The sequence below is a fragment of the Rousettus aegyptiacus genome, unplaced genomic scaffold (assembly GCF_014176215.1).
Source record: "Rousettus aegyptiacus isolate mRouAeg1 unplaced genomic scaffold, mRouAeg1.p scaffold_m13_p_7, whole genome shotgun sequence".
Lineage (NCBI taxonomy): Eukaryota > Metazoa > Chordata > Mammalia > Chiroptera > Pteropodidae > Rousettus > Rousettus aegyptiacus.
Window position 1 is genome coordinate 21,568,508 of NW_023416310.1, and position 14,113 is coordinate 21,582,620.

At 38.2% G+C, this 14,113-nt stretch overlaps 2 protein-coding genes across 6 annotated transcripts in view; one reads left to right on the plus strand and one right to left on the minus strand.

Annotated features, from left to right (window-relative positions):
• Positions 1-12,498, minus strand: part of PRKD3 (protein kinase D3) — a 52,154-nt gene extending 39,656 nt beyond the window's left edge. For 2 of the 5 annotated variants that reach the window (XM_016162492.2, XM_016162491.2), the window contains exons 1-2: positions 12,362-12,498; positions 3,344-4,291 (exon numbers count right to left, since the gene is read on the minus strand). In XM_016162492.2, coding sequence (XP_016017978.1) covers positions 3,344-3,631 — 288 coding nt within the window. In that variant the 5' untranslated portion in view covers positions 3,632-4,291; positions 12,362-12,498. Of the gene's footprint in view, positions 1-301; positions 369-3,343; positions 4,292-11,862; positions 11,992-12,361 lie in introns of those variants that run through there. The other 3 variants (XM_036224724.1, XM_016162493.2, XM_016162496.2) reach the window with 3 other exon arrangements.
• Positions 12,499-12,740: 242 nt separating this feature from the next.
• The window catches only part of QPCT (glutaminyl-peptide cyclotransferase), a 37,801-nt gene continuing 36,428 nt past the window's right edge, over positions 12,741-14,113 (plus strand). The window contains exon 1 of the mRNA XM_016162538.2: positions 12,741-13,231. Coding sequence (XP_016018024.2) covers positions 13,221-13,231 — 11 coding nt within the window. The 5' untranslated portion in view covers positions 12,741-13,220. The remainder of the gene's footprint in view (positions 13,232-14,113) is intronic.

The window sequence follows — 14,113 nt, forward strand, 5'->3', positions numbered from 1 at the left end:
GAAGTCTCTCCTTGGGTCCTCCAAACTAAGAGATCTTTTCATCACTTTCCTACCTTGTTAGTTTCTCTATAGAAAAATAGAGTTGGGAAAGATACTCTTGACCAGTAATGATTCCATTTTAAGAGTCATAGTAGAACAGTAAGGCCCTAATGTATATTCTTGTGCCAGATCTCTAAGTGAAAGAACACTTTCTCGGCTATCTTAAAAATTTCTAGAACATAGGAACGCTATCTTATTAGATAAAGACTGATAAAAATCAGTCCTTCTCTCTCCCCCAGGAAAACTTCACATTTCTTTCTACCTTGGTTAGCAGCATCATCGTCCATCCAGTCATCCAGGCTGCCTGTCTTTCACCCTTTGCTCTTCTCCTATATTCGACAAGATATGAAGTTTTACTAACCGTACTTTCCCAATACCCTTCAAATATATCACTTTCTAACTGCATCAGTTCAGGTCTTCATTACACTGGCCTCCTATCTGGTCTCCCAACTTTATCTCACACTTCACTGCCATATTTTAGTTTTCCAAAATACAGATTTGATCATGTCACTTTGCTGTACATAGACCTTAGTTAAATCTCCACTCTTAGAAGAATCAAGTGTGAAACTTTTCTTTGGCATGAGGAAGACAGTAAGGTGCAGTAGAAAGAGTATACAGGTTTTTGACTTAGAACAGACTGTTTGAATTCTGACTTTCAGCAAGTAATTTAAATGTCTCTGGAATTCAGTTTCCTCCTTGTTTATTTAATAGGGATTATATCATCTACACACTTTCAACTCAGTGTAGTCCTTCCCTTAAAAGAGCATCATCACCCGAGAGCATGATAGAAATGCAGACCCACCCCAGACCCACTAAATCAAAAATCTACATTTTAGTAGAATCACAAAATGATGCATGTGCATTCAAGTTTGAGATGCACCACGAATTGTGTGAGGATTCAATGGTACCCATCATAATCTTCCCCTTCCCGCTACCATATTTTTGCTTCTCCTGAAACTTTTGCCAGGAAGTATTCTTCACCTCCCAAATTACTGAAATTATTCTCATTCTTTAAGTATCAGATTGAATGTTACTTTCTGTATGAAGCTTTCCACATCCTTTATTAACCCGAGAAGAGCAATTTTCATTTTAACTTCACTTTCTAGTTTTCATGTTTTACACTGGTAAACATGTTTCTCACCAGGCTGTAATCTTTTTGAGGGAAGGGATAACATCTGGTTAATCTTTCTATTACCTTAAACTTAACTGGTACCCTGTCTTTAAAAGGTTCAGATAAATGTATTTCATGACTGAAAATAGAAATACAACGAGCAGGTATGCTCATGAGAGTCCTAGAAGTTAACCTGGAGTTGTACACATGTAGGTAAAAAGAACCTCTGACATGGTTTTTCCATTTTCCAGACGAGTTAGGGATCCACGCGACCTCTCCACAAAACCCCAGAATCTGAGCTGGTTCCCTTAAGATTTCTTTCCAGTTAAGACTTGAAGCAGGTCATCCCTTGAAACTCCTTTCTCCTTAGTATCTGTTTCTAGCAGTGAAGCCTCAAATGTAGATTAAATGATTCAGAATTTCACAGCTGGAATTGCACACTCAAAGCATCCCAACCCATATCAATTTGACAGATCTGGAAACTGTGATCCAGGGAAGTGAAATCACTTGTCCAAAGTTATATAGTAAATCGATAATAGAGCTGATCTAATTCCAAACTCAATACTCTTCTGCACTACACTTAAACAAGTTAGCATTCTAGTCATTCTAGTACATGTCAAAAGGAATGTGTAACATGTTCTTGTTATATATATGCTACATGTTTTTGTCAAATATATCCCCATATCACTCTAATATTGACTTAAATTCAATTCACTATCATATTCATTTGATGCTGGCTATATCCATAACTAATCAATCTATTTTCTATGTGTATAAAGTTTACCCTGAATTATCTTTTTCTGAGCTATATCTGTTTATTTCCATGGTATCACTCTAATTTTTCATGGAGTATGATTTTTAATCCAGTTTCCCAAGAGTTTAAACCATCTGACCTACTTCTCACATCTATATTAATGAAGTAACATTAATTCTAAAATAATCCTGTGGAAAATCAGTATGCTCTGTATAAATAAAGAACTAGATGACATTTTCAAAGGTTGAAAACTCTACCACAATATTGGTTATGTTTCTCTGGACTCAAATAGAAAGGAAACACTAAAGTTATAAACTGTATTTAAGTTAAAATCTTACCTTTAGGTACAACCTAGTTGAAAAAACATTTGTGAAAAATCTCTGTAACATTTAATGAAAAGGAAATTAAAAGCAAAGATATTCAAAGACAGCTGCAGTTCTACAGATCTACAAAAATAAAGTTAATCTTGCTTTAGGCTATATTTAAATAGAAAAATCACTGTTAAAACATAGGAGGCATAGATCATTCTCTCAAACCACAGAGCATTTTTTGGACTGTTGATTACTTCTGTATCAGATTATAATGACAAACAATATAAGGCGTAAGGAACTGAAACAAAAACAGTACGATGAAGAGTCTAAATCCAAATATATTACCTCACTAATATGATTTTTAAAACATAAAGTACACTAATTTGTTTGAAAAAAATTTGAAACATATGCTAAGTCCATTATAGATGTTAACCAATTCACACTACCCATATACATAGTTTTATGATAAAAAAATAACAACTCATGCATCAAATCAAGATTACTAAAGATACTTAGCTAAGGTTCCTGAAAACATTGCATGGTAGAGGGCAGGGGGTGAGTGGATGGAAAGCAAAACCATCCTCAATTTTCAAATTTTCATATGTTCTATCACATATTGAAAACTCATCTACTTGCCTTTTAAGAGACAGAGAGAATGTGGTCCTCTCATGTTAAATGGCATTTTAGGTGAAATCAGGATCTGAAGGGAAGAAAATAAAAAAGAGGGCAGGACACAGGGCACCTAGAAGACCAAGGTATGAACCTGGGATGGCTGTTGCTATGTCCTAGGCCTTCTGTTAAGCCACGTTGATACCTTGTACTCTCCTGTTTTCTCTGAAATCAAATGAGATTTCTTAAATTCTCTTGACTTATACTGATTTTCCTGCTCTTAAAAAGACAATTGAACAAGCAGTATTTTAAAGTTGGGACATAGGCTCCAGCTGTTAGACTCTGAAATTTCAGACAATAGGTTCATAAGCTATCAGGGCTTTTCTAAAAATGCTCAGAATTAGGATATAAATGATTGATCCACATGTGTTAGCTCATTGTTGTGTGTACCATTCATAGAAAAGCATTAGAAACAATAGTAATTAGAAAAACTACTGACGTAAATAGTTTACACAGTACCTTCTGATAAACAATGGAGCACACGAGATCCTTGACAGCAGATAAAGACAGTTCCTGGGCTTCAATGGTAACACTCTCCCGTGTAAGGCCAATTTGCAGTAGGAATGAAACTGTATGCACTGATCCTCTGGAGTTGGTGAGTGAGGGCGCACTAAAGCTTCCATTAGAGAGTCGGGCAGAAAGTCCTGTCTTCGGACTTGAACATGGAGAAGGAGTTGGAAGCACAGCAGGAGGAACTGTGGGTAATACAGACTTTTGGGCTGATGGAGGGGAATTGTTTGCAGACATCTGCCTTTCTTTAATCTTTTAAAATAGTTGTCAATTCTTTTTCAAGGGTTATGAAGAGGCTTTTCAAATTATACCAGTAAAAAAAATGACTGTACTTTTGAATTTAATTGAAAGCTTCTTTATTTCCTCTTTTAAACTACTCATGCCCGATGATTGCAAATTCGACAACTGTCAGTTGAATGCAAAAAAGGCCCTACTTCCTTTAAAATCAGTCCCATCAAAAAAGAGTCTTGGCTTTAGGACCTCAACTGCGGATTTGGAAGGCATTTAACATCACTGAATTTTCTCATCAGAAAGTAATCGACATCACTTACTAACCAAACATTTTCATCTATTTTCTTTTAAGTTTATTCTTGTCTCTCTCTTTTAATTTCAGAAAATACATACTGAATAAAAGTTCTTTTTCTATTAAGATGAAATCCTCCTGGTTTAAAAAAAAATTTAGGATTAATTGATTCAGTGCTTCTCCTTTGGTGCACTGACTGGACACTTTCTCAAATGTCCACACCTTAAAACACCTTTCCAAATGTCCTCATTTTCATTTTGAGGAGTAAATTTTTTCCGTTATGAAGTAAAAAACTTTAAAAAATAGTACAGGCATATTTCATTTGATGAATGGGTCCATTGAGAAAAGTTGATTCTTTCTGAGATGCAGTTAGCCTGAAAGAAATTTTTAAAGAACTTTTATTACTTTATATTTACTTGACATTATTTTTAAAATGCAAGAATCCTTATAATTTTTTAAATGACACTGGTTGTATGTTTATAATTCATCAATAAATTCGAATGGGTAGCCATGTTTTTTTGGTTCAGTTACTTTTTTTTTTTTTTTTTACTGTGTGTATAATTCCAGGGAGAGCCTCTTGCTCAAAAACAAAAAGAAACAAACAAAAAACCCAGTACTCCTACCATCTGAAACCTGAATATCAAACACTTTTATTCTATAAATATACAACTGAGTTATGACAAAAACAGAGAAAAACAGAAGGAACCAAAAAAAAGTAAAACTGACATTGTCATAGAAATAAAATACATATCACTCAGTATACTAAAGATGTATAATACTGTCCTAACACAGACAAATTAAGAGTATTCTTTTTTATATTAAAAGTCTAATTCTGCCCAAATATGATTCCTGACTTGCTCTTTGACAGATTTCTTTCAGAAGGCTAAGAAGCAGGCAGGGATATGCTATACATAGCTATATGGCCAGGCCAATGAGAAACATGAAAGACATACTATGACAGAACATAGGAGAAAGTTATCTCATCCTAAGGGATTTCTAAAAGTTAAAGAGAACACGAGGCACAGTTACATATGTATCACACTTTTATAAAAGAACAATTCAAAATGTAAAAATAAAAAGAAAGAAGGAAAAAGTATGACCGCTACCTTGCCACCATGGCTACGTGAACTGCCTCACAAGAAAGGGTTCTTCCTAAAGTCCACTTAAACACCTGTAAGCAATTCACTAATGAAAAAGAGTGAGGCATCCAGTGTGGTTACAGAATGACTCTCAGGATAATAATTAATGAGGCTAAATAAAGTAGGATGAACATAACAGAAGAGCAAAAATATATAGATACAGTATTAGGAATGAGAAAGCTCAGGAAAAACTAAGGTTTAGGGAAAAAAGTGCTTAAAGTTAACAAAAGCTTTTATTGCTACATTCAAATAAATGATTATTATCCCACCTTATATTGTAAGCACTTAAACCTTATAAACGTTTCAAAATCTTTATTTTACAACATCTCTTTGGAAGTTGACGGGGCAAACAATATCATTTTTTTCAGATGAGAAAACTGAAGCACAAGCAGAAAAAGCAACTTGCCTGAATCACATAGCCATTAAGAGGTGGAAGACATTAAGACCCAAGTTTCATACAACATACTATTTCTCAAAGAGAACAAGGAACTGAGAGAATCACTGCTCAGAGAGGATGTCGTTAAGGTTGAGGGGGCATGGAGAGAAGGCCAAATTGCAGGACATGTATTTTATCTTCTCTCAGTTTTTCAACTAAAGTTACAGAAGAGCATTGAGAACTGAAACTTGAGCCTGGTGAATAAGAGAGGCTAAAACAACTTTATATGAGTGCAAGTCTTTAGGTCCAGATGCACTCCATTCCATGTTACTAACACAAGAGGCAAGTGTAATCACAAAGCTAACTGCTATAATATTGGAGAAAGAGCAGAAAGAGAGAATTAATCACGACTTGGACATGGGTCAGAGTTGCTTTAAGTCTTGTGAGCTGGAGGAGTGGGGAAGCAGGTTTCAGAAATTACAGACATATAAACAATATTAATCCTTAGTCAAGTATGAGAATAGATTATGTATGAAAGCAAATGGTTTCCGAATACCTAGGAAAGAATGACCACTAGATGTCAACTGCATTTACATGTTGGAAAAGAATGATTATTAGACTTCTTAGATGAAAAAGGTAATAATAGCTCAGAGTCAATGAGCTCTATCTGCCAGACACTATTTTAAGCACTTTATAGATATTACCTCATTTAATCCTCATAACCACCCATTTTACAGTTGAGAAAAGAAAGGCTTAAAGATTAAAGACCTTCACTCAAGATCACACAAAAATGTATTCTGGCCAAAATGGTACTCAAGATGGTTTTCCATGCTACTTTCATACATATATTGCTTGAGTGTGAGTTGGCTAAGTTTGCTGCTTTATATCAATTTAGATGATATTGAAAGCCTTGAAAGTCTGTCCTTGGCCCTATATTGCTTTTTTTACTTATAAAAACATGGAAGACATGAGTACCTAGAACTGTATCCTCAGATGTGGGACAGTACTGTATTATACCTCTGTGAATGTAAAATATCTTGTATCTGCTTTATGACATGTAGTAGTGACTGTGCTTTATCAGAGCTGTTTTTAATGACATTATTCTAGAATGTTTACTTCCAGATGATGATTGAAAAGCTAATTTTAAAAAAATGGTGCCAGGTACCATAACAATAACAGAACTTTGCTATTTTCTGGGAGTTTGTTTTGTTTTCCTTTTTGTGCATGTGTGTTTTTTAACAATGCGTGCTAGATGTCTCTATAATTTTGTTCAGATGACTGCAGAGCCTGGAAAAACTCTTACTGCTATTGATGCATAACTTACTGCTATTTGTCTTTATACACACACACACACACACACACACACACACACACACACACAATTTGAATTTTTGGAAACTTTAGCTGTGCTGTCTACTTTGGAAAAAGTATCCCAGTTGTACCGTGCTGGATTGGCATTATACAGAAATTAACAGCCATATTGGTCTAGAAACCTTAAGCATCATTTTTTTCCCACTTGGAAAGGGGTAACGCCCTGTATTAAATATGTAAGGTCTTATCTACATGGGTTTGCTTACAGAAACTAATAAAGTATTCTCTAGATAATGAAAAACAAATAAACAAACAAACATGGAAGGTATGCTTATAAAATCCTGAGATTGTACAATCTGGGGAAAAATTAAAGCGAAATATAATAAGGATGAATGTAAAGCTTTGCATTTAGTTTCAAAAACTTAAACGTGCAATATAGAAATGGAGAAATGCTGACGTAGAAGCTGTTCATAAGAGTTATAAACTCAAGAGTTTAATAGGAGCTGCTAATATCATGGGTGACTAAAATAACTAATGTTATAAATCTAAAAGCAACAAATAAACAGGACAAACAGAGACTCATGGACATGGACTACAAACTAGTGGTTACCAGAGGGTAGGAGGTGGCAAGAGGGGGGAGGAAGATGGGGTAAAGGGTGTCAAATATGTGGTGACAGAAAGAACTCGATGCGAGGTGAACACACAGTGTAAAGATATATATGCTTACTATTAAAGTGTACAGCTGAAACTTATTGGATTTCAGTAACCAATGTCACTATAAAAAATTAATAATTTTTTTGAAAAGAACTAATGCAAACCTAAACCCCCAAGACACAGAATACACCAGAATCAATCTGCATACTATTGCCAGTCATCCTACATTACAACTGTATTCATTTCTACTGTCCATTTTTAAGAGCTATATTGATTTTTTAAAATAAGAGTATACATTCAGATAACGGTGGAAACAATGTCATGTGACAAATATATGCTTAAGAAAACCAAATAGAATAATGGTCTTCAAATATTTGAAAAGGTGTTAAGAGAATGATTGGTTTTATTCAGCATCACTGCAGAGAGTAGAAGTAAAATGAAGATAACAGTATTGCTTACTTACCTCTTACCTCACAGGTTGTTGTGAGGACTGAGCTACAACATAGTACCCAGCTTACAGTAAGTGCTCAGTAAGTTCTACCAATTTTCATAGTAATTAGATGAAGGAATTAACAACTAAGTTCCTCCTTTCTGCTAAATAATCAACTGAGATATACTTCGACAACCCTAGATTTGTTTAATTCTATTCCACAGAAAAGGAACCAGAGTTTCAGAGAAGCTGTTGCTTGTCCACAACTACTCAGCCAATACGCAATGGAACTGGGATTCAAAAAAGTTTCCCTGACTCCAAAGACCACGTTCTTTCTACTATTTTACTATTTCATCCCATCTCCAATAACCTAACAACAGAACGGGCTTTCTTGTGAAGTAATGAGCTCCTTAACATACCTGACTAGAGTACTTTCAAAGAGCTGAGCAAGAATCATAAATAGTAAAATATCTATGGATGTGCAGCTCAAATACTACAAAATGCAAGGTACTGCTATATTCAATAATAAAAATAAAAATCTATTTTTGATAGATGTCTTTCCACTAAATTTCCATTTTATTATACCTGTTAAGATTAACCACATAACAGTAACTGTTTAGTAATACGACTAACTAACTTATCAGTACTGACAACTATTAATAAACTATATAAATGTTATACTTTTAACAAAAATTATTTTTAAGTTTCAGCATTAACACAAATAAATTAAGTGAGTTGTCATATTAGCTTCTGCCCACTCACCCCATCTGTTTTTCCGCCCCTTGTTTTGTTTCACAGAACTCTGATTTGTTTTGTAAGATGCAACAAGATGTAGGGTACAAAACATTAACACTAAATATCAAAAAATCTAAAAGTTCTATTTTGGCTTTATGCTTCAATTAGAAAAGTGAGACAACAGTACATCTTACTAATTTATAAACTGTACATCAATTAGATATATTTGTTTCTAACAACTATGAGTTGGCAAGCATTTCTAATACTTTTATTTGGAACACCTCAAATATTCTTATAGGGAGTTATCTATCACATATCCCACTCAAATGAGGTCATATAATCTGTCACCACTGTTGAATGGAATCAAAAGATAGGCTATCTTGGACCCTGTTATTATAGACAAGGTAAAACAAGACCTGGAGGTTAGGGTACTTAAGTGAGGGTTACCTCCTGGTAACATCACAAGTTGATCTACGTTTTCTCTCCCTCTCCCTCATCTCCCCCTATTCGTACATTACCTGTATCTCAGCTAAGCCTCTAATTAGAAGAAGCGCTAATGGCAGCATTTCATTCAACAAATATTTACTGAGTACCTATTATTTGCCAGACTGTTATGAGGGGCACTGGGGTTATACAGCAGTGACCAAAACAGAGATAGCTACTGCTCTCTGGAGCTTACAGTGTGATGTGGGACATACACATTAAAGATACTCACAATAAAAGCAAGGTAATTAAATATAAAAAATGATATAACAGTATAATACCAAAAGGACCTTATTTCAGGTGAGGTCTCAGGCAAGGTACACCTTTAAGGAAGTGGTATTTAAGCTGAGACCTAAAGGATATTATTATGAGTCAGGGAACCAGAGAGGCGAAGAGCATTCCAGAAAGACAAAACAAATACTTCAAAAGCAAGCTCATTATTCAGTGTAGCCAGTGTTCTTTTTGTACTTCAGTAAAGCCTAAAGTGTAAACGTAAAATGCTTTTCCTATTCAGAATAGCATAGTATTTACAATGACTCTACCAGTAATGGGTTTTCCTGGTTCAATTTAGTGTGCTAGGAATGTTAACGAATGGAGGATCTTCTTTTTCTCCTGTTGATAAGTACACGTATTCTTTCAACATGTAAAAAGCATGTGGCTTTTTTCAGTACAATAAGGATCAGTGTTCTGAAATCAATGCCTGTTTTGCCTTGATCCAGGCTTGACTTTGTTTAATAATCCTGACATTGTTTTTACACTGAATATTGTATTTAAAAAATTCAAATAACTTTGTTGTTGGTTTTTAAAAGCAGTTTACAGTAATCTCTACGTTTATATATTTTCAAAAACGTTACTGTTACCTTAGATTAATATAATACTTTTTCCCCCTAAGAGCTCAGATTTGACTAAATCGTTGCTGCTAAAATTCTGCTCATCTGGACCTGGGTTATTTGCATCTGTCCTTCCACTGTCAGAGAGAGCAAAGAGAGCACACCAGGTCTGCTCTCTGCCCAGGCACTGAAATGTTTATCCGGTAATAAGATTACAGACTGCCAGTCTGGCAATGATGTATAAATCCATGTTGGGCTTGAACGTTCTTCATCACTTCTCTTTGCACCGTTGGTATCTTAGAAATCTGACTGGCTAATAGCCAATGAACAATTTCTCACATACTGCCACTGTAAACTAACCATGCAAGTGGAGAAGACTTTTTTCTACATTGAAATTAAAATTAAAACATCTCCTAAGTACATCATCTCAAGTTTTTTCACTGAGACAACTGCTCCAAAGAGGCGCACATACAAGTTCAATTTGAATTACATAATTGTGAATCATAAGCATGATTAAGTCAAACTAAAACTTGTACTAGCGAACACTTTCCCTACACATCAAGCTCTGTAAAAGTAGTCTCTTTTATAAATGAACAATTAATTTCAATATGGTAATATTTTCAGCAACTTTAGAATGTTTTTTTAAAATGAAAACAAAATGTCCCTTAAGAAATGTACATTTAAATGACCATTTTTTTTCTCTGTGGTTTTTTCAATTCTTATATAATTTTTCTAATTTAATGTCCAAAAACTTGATTAAGCTCCTTTGAGTGTGGCATTATGTTTAAGTTACAAACAGTCCACTGAGAGAAATTTCTATTTAAAGAGGTCATCTGATGAAACTGAAAGCTTCTAAAATTTGTGTATTTAAAAGACTTACTACTTGAGGTGCTTACAAAATTAGTTTCAAGATATGAACCACTCTACATTCTTGAATAAGTCATCTAAAAAGTTAAGTGCTCTATACCAAATTATAGAACCTAGGGTGGAAACTGGCTTGTCAAATACTTTTTTTTTTCTTTTTTTTTTTACTGAAACTGTGCCTTTATTTCCAGAAGCCGATGGAGTAAGCTTTAGGGCAAGGTGGGTCCTCCTTGCCTAGGAAGGCATCGTGCCCTTCTTGATGGGTAGCTCTGGGTCAAATACTCCAAGCTCCAAGCTCATCTATCAGGCTTACCTTGTCTACATTATCTACTGAAGCAAAACCTAACTTCTTTGTGACATATTTTAAATACTTTTATTAAAACCTGTAACTTTTTGTGTGAATGTCCATGCTTGCTCTCAATTCAGATCCTAACAAGAAAGGGCTCCTTTAGCAAGTAAAACTGGCTAAATCTAGGGGAACTTTATAAATGCCTTTCACAGCAAATCCATAGGTACTTCTGGCCTTCATTGCATTAGAAGTTGGTAAGTTTGATCTAAGCAAAATCATGGTGGCTAAAAATATATGAACTGCAGCATTAAGTGCAAAGTAGGAACAGTGTAAAAGTAATACTGTAACATCTTCAAGCACAAATTACGGCATTTAAAAGTTTTCGTTTCATTTGCGGCTAGAGCTCATTAAAGCTGTATCGTACAAAGTAGTAGTTTAGGGTGTAACTTATCCTTCCTAATCAAAGATGACACTGATAGTCTTATTTCCTGTGGGGATGGGTGTGGTTGAAGAGACAGTTACGTCCAAGCCATCAATCTGTGTATGGAAAAGTCTGCAAGTCTCACACACGCCTGTCACTTGATTTACATTCGTGCATGCATACAGCACGGCCTATGCTTCTGATTGCGATGACTTCAAATAAAATATCCAAAAGGCAACCGAGTACTATTCGGTTATTTTTACTGCTCAAAGAAAAAGTCGCACTCCTCGTGTTTCATCTTAAGAAAACCTCCCGAGGGTGAGAACAACTGGGGGCAACGCTGCCAACTTGCAAAACTAAACAGTCAGGAAACTGGGGTGGGGGCTTACGTTCTATAAACACCATTTACTCACCCTTTTCAGACCGGTACACCCACCGTAAAGTCATAAAGAGAAAAGAGAAGAGCTCATCCACAATTCGGCAGTGTGAGTGCTGCGAGTTTGGCGTGCAGATCTACTTTGGGGACCCAGGAACAGATCGTGACCAAAGGGAGCGGGCGCGGTGGTCGCCCGCGGAGCGCGATCCAAGTTGGCCTCCGCGCCCACGCCGGAACTTGGCCCCATCCGGCGGCGCGCAGAGCCCCCGATCGCCGCGGCGCCCCCCGCCCGCGCCTCCTGCCGCGCGCTCCGCCAACTTCCCGCCCGGCCCCGCGGCCGCCGCCCAGCCCGGAGCGGGGTCCGCGTCCAGCCGCCGCCGCCGCCGCCGCCGCCGCCGCCACCGCCGCCGCCGCGTGCGGGAGGGTGGGGGAGGGGCCGCGGTCGCCGCACCCGACGGGCCGCGAGAACAAAGCGGCGGCCGCGGCGGCGCTAACTTTTTCGGTTCTGCTCCGCGCTCCCCGAGGCGACTACTTACTGAGGCAGGCTCGGCCGGTCGTGAGAAACTCCGCGCCCGCCAGCGTTTGGTCGCGGATGAGGCGCCAGCTAGGCTTCACGCGCCTCGCAGGATCCCGCCCGCCGCTGGCGCCCCTTCCTCCTCCCCCCTCTCCCCTCCTCCCCGCTTGTCCTCTCTCCTCCCTCCACCCCCTCCCCCTCCACCCCTTCCCCCTCCCCGTCCCGTCCTGAGGCCCGGGGGCGGGGGACCGGGGCGCGCGGGCGGGGGCGCGCGGCCGGCGCGGGGCCTGCCGGGAGTTGTAGTTTCTCCGCGGGCGCGACCGGGTGGTAACCGCGCGTGGGCGTCCCTCGCGGTCTCTGCACCATGCAGGCGCGACGCGAACTCTGGGTGTTTTCCGGCTCGTTCTGCACCGCCCCCCCCCCGGTCCCCGGCGTCTCGGTGAGCGCGGGGGAGCGGGGCGCGACCGTGTGCCTAAGCCGGTTACACTTTTGTACTTGTCATTGCTACCGAACTTGCCTTTTTCTCTTTTGTCGTCCGCTGTGATGGAGGCGATGGTAGCAAGGAGGCAAGAGGTGACGACTTGAAAGAAGGACTTGTAAGGGGTCCACAGCAGGCAGCAGTTTTCACCTTGAGATAACTTCTCCCTGCTCCCCACATTTCCCTCCCTCGTGCCTGCCCTTCAGGTGGTCGCTTGGCAGAACACCCGGGCATTCCGCACCTAGGGGGATACATCCAGAGCCCTTCATCTAAAGCAGAATAAACTGAAGTGGCTACTTCAATGGTGTTTTGGTTTCCTTCCTGGCCATCTTTTAATTCGAGTGTGTCCCCTACCATCAAAGTGAAGTGCAGACAAGAATCAGGAACCTAGGCTTCCGTATGCATGGAAACAAGGTGAGTGGGCGGGAGTGGGAATTGGGATGAAGATCTAGAGGGAAGATACACTGTGTGTTAAAAATTGCAGATGTTTTATGTGAGAGAAGCCAGAACAGCTGTCCGCCATTGTCCCAGAAATTATCCTTATGACAAAATCTTATCCCAAAAGTACTTAAGGGAAATATATCGAAACAAGCGATGGGCTACAGTCAACAATCCATCCATCCCCAAGCAGAGGTCAAGAGGGCAGTTTTTGAGAATACAAAGAAAATAAAATTAAGGGGGTCCTACTTTTTTTACTGTCATCGATCTTAATGTGCCAGGATTTAAAGTTAAGAAATGGGAATTTTAAAATAATTTACATTAAAAATGGGGCAAATAAAACTGTGTATGATCCTGATCTACTCCAAAACTATTTTTTTCAAAAGACATTTTAGAAACATTCTCAGGAATCGGAAGCTACTAAATGTCTTACATCTAGTAGTATCTATCTAATTCAATCTAATTATATCTTACGCTGAGTCTCGTTCTGCTTTTCTTTCACTGTAAAATTGAAAGTAAATTCACTCAAGTTTACATTCTTTTTAAAAGAACCCTCTTAACCTAACTTTGCCTTTTTCTTCCTTCCACTTCCCAACAGGCGTTTTAGTCCAGCCCCAAATATCCTCTCTCAGCAAGATTCCCAGGACCTCATTGGAGCGGTTTACAGCCAGTACAGTCTCACTAGTGACTTCCATTTTCTCTTATGGTCCTTAAAGAGACAGATGTTACTCTTCCTAGAAGTAACTTTTCAAAACAAATCAAGTGGCTGTTATATAGAGGGTTAAGGATTTGTGTATGTGTGTGAGATTATATATATACACACACATATATGTGTGTATATATATGTATATCCATTTC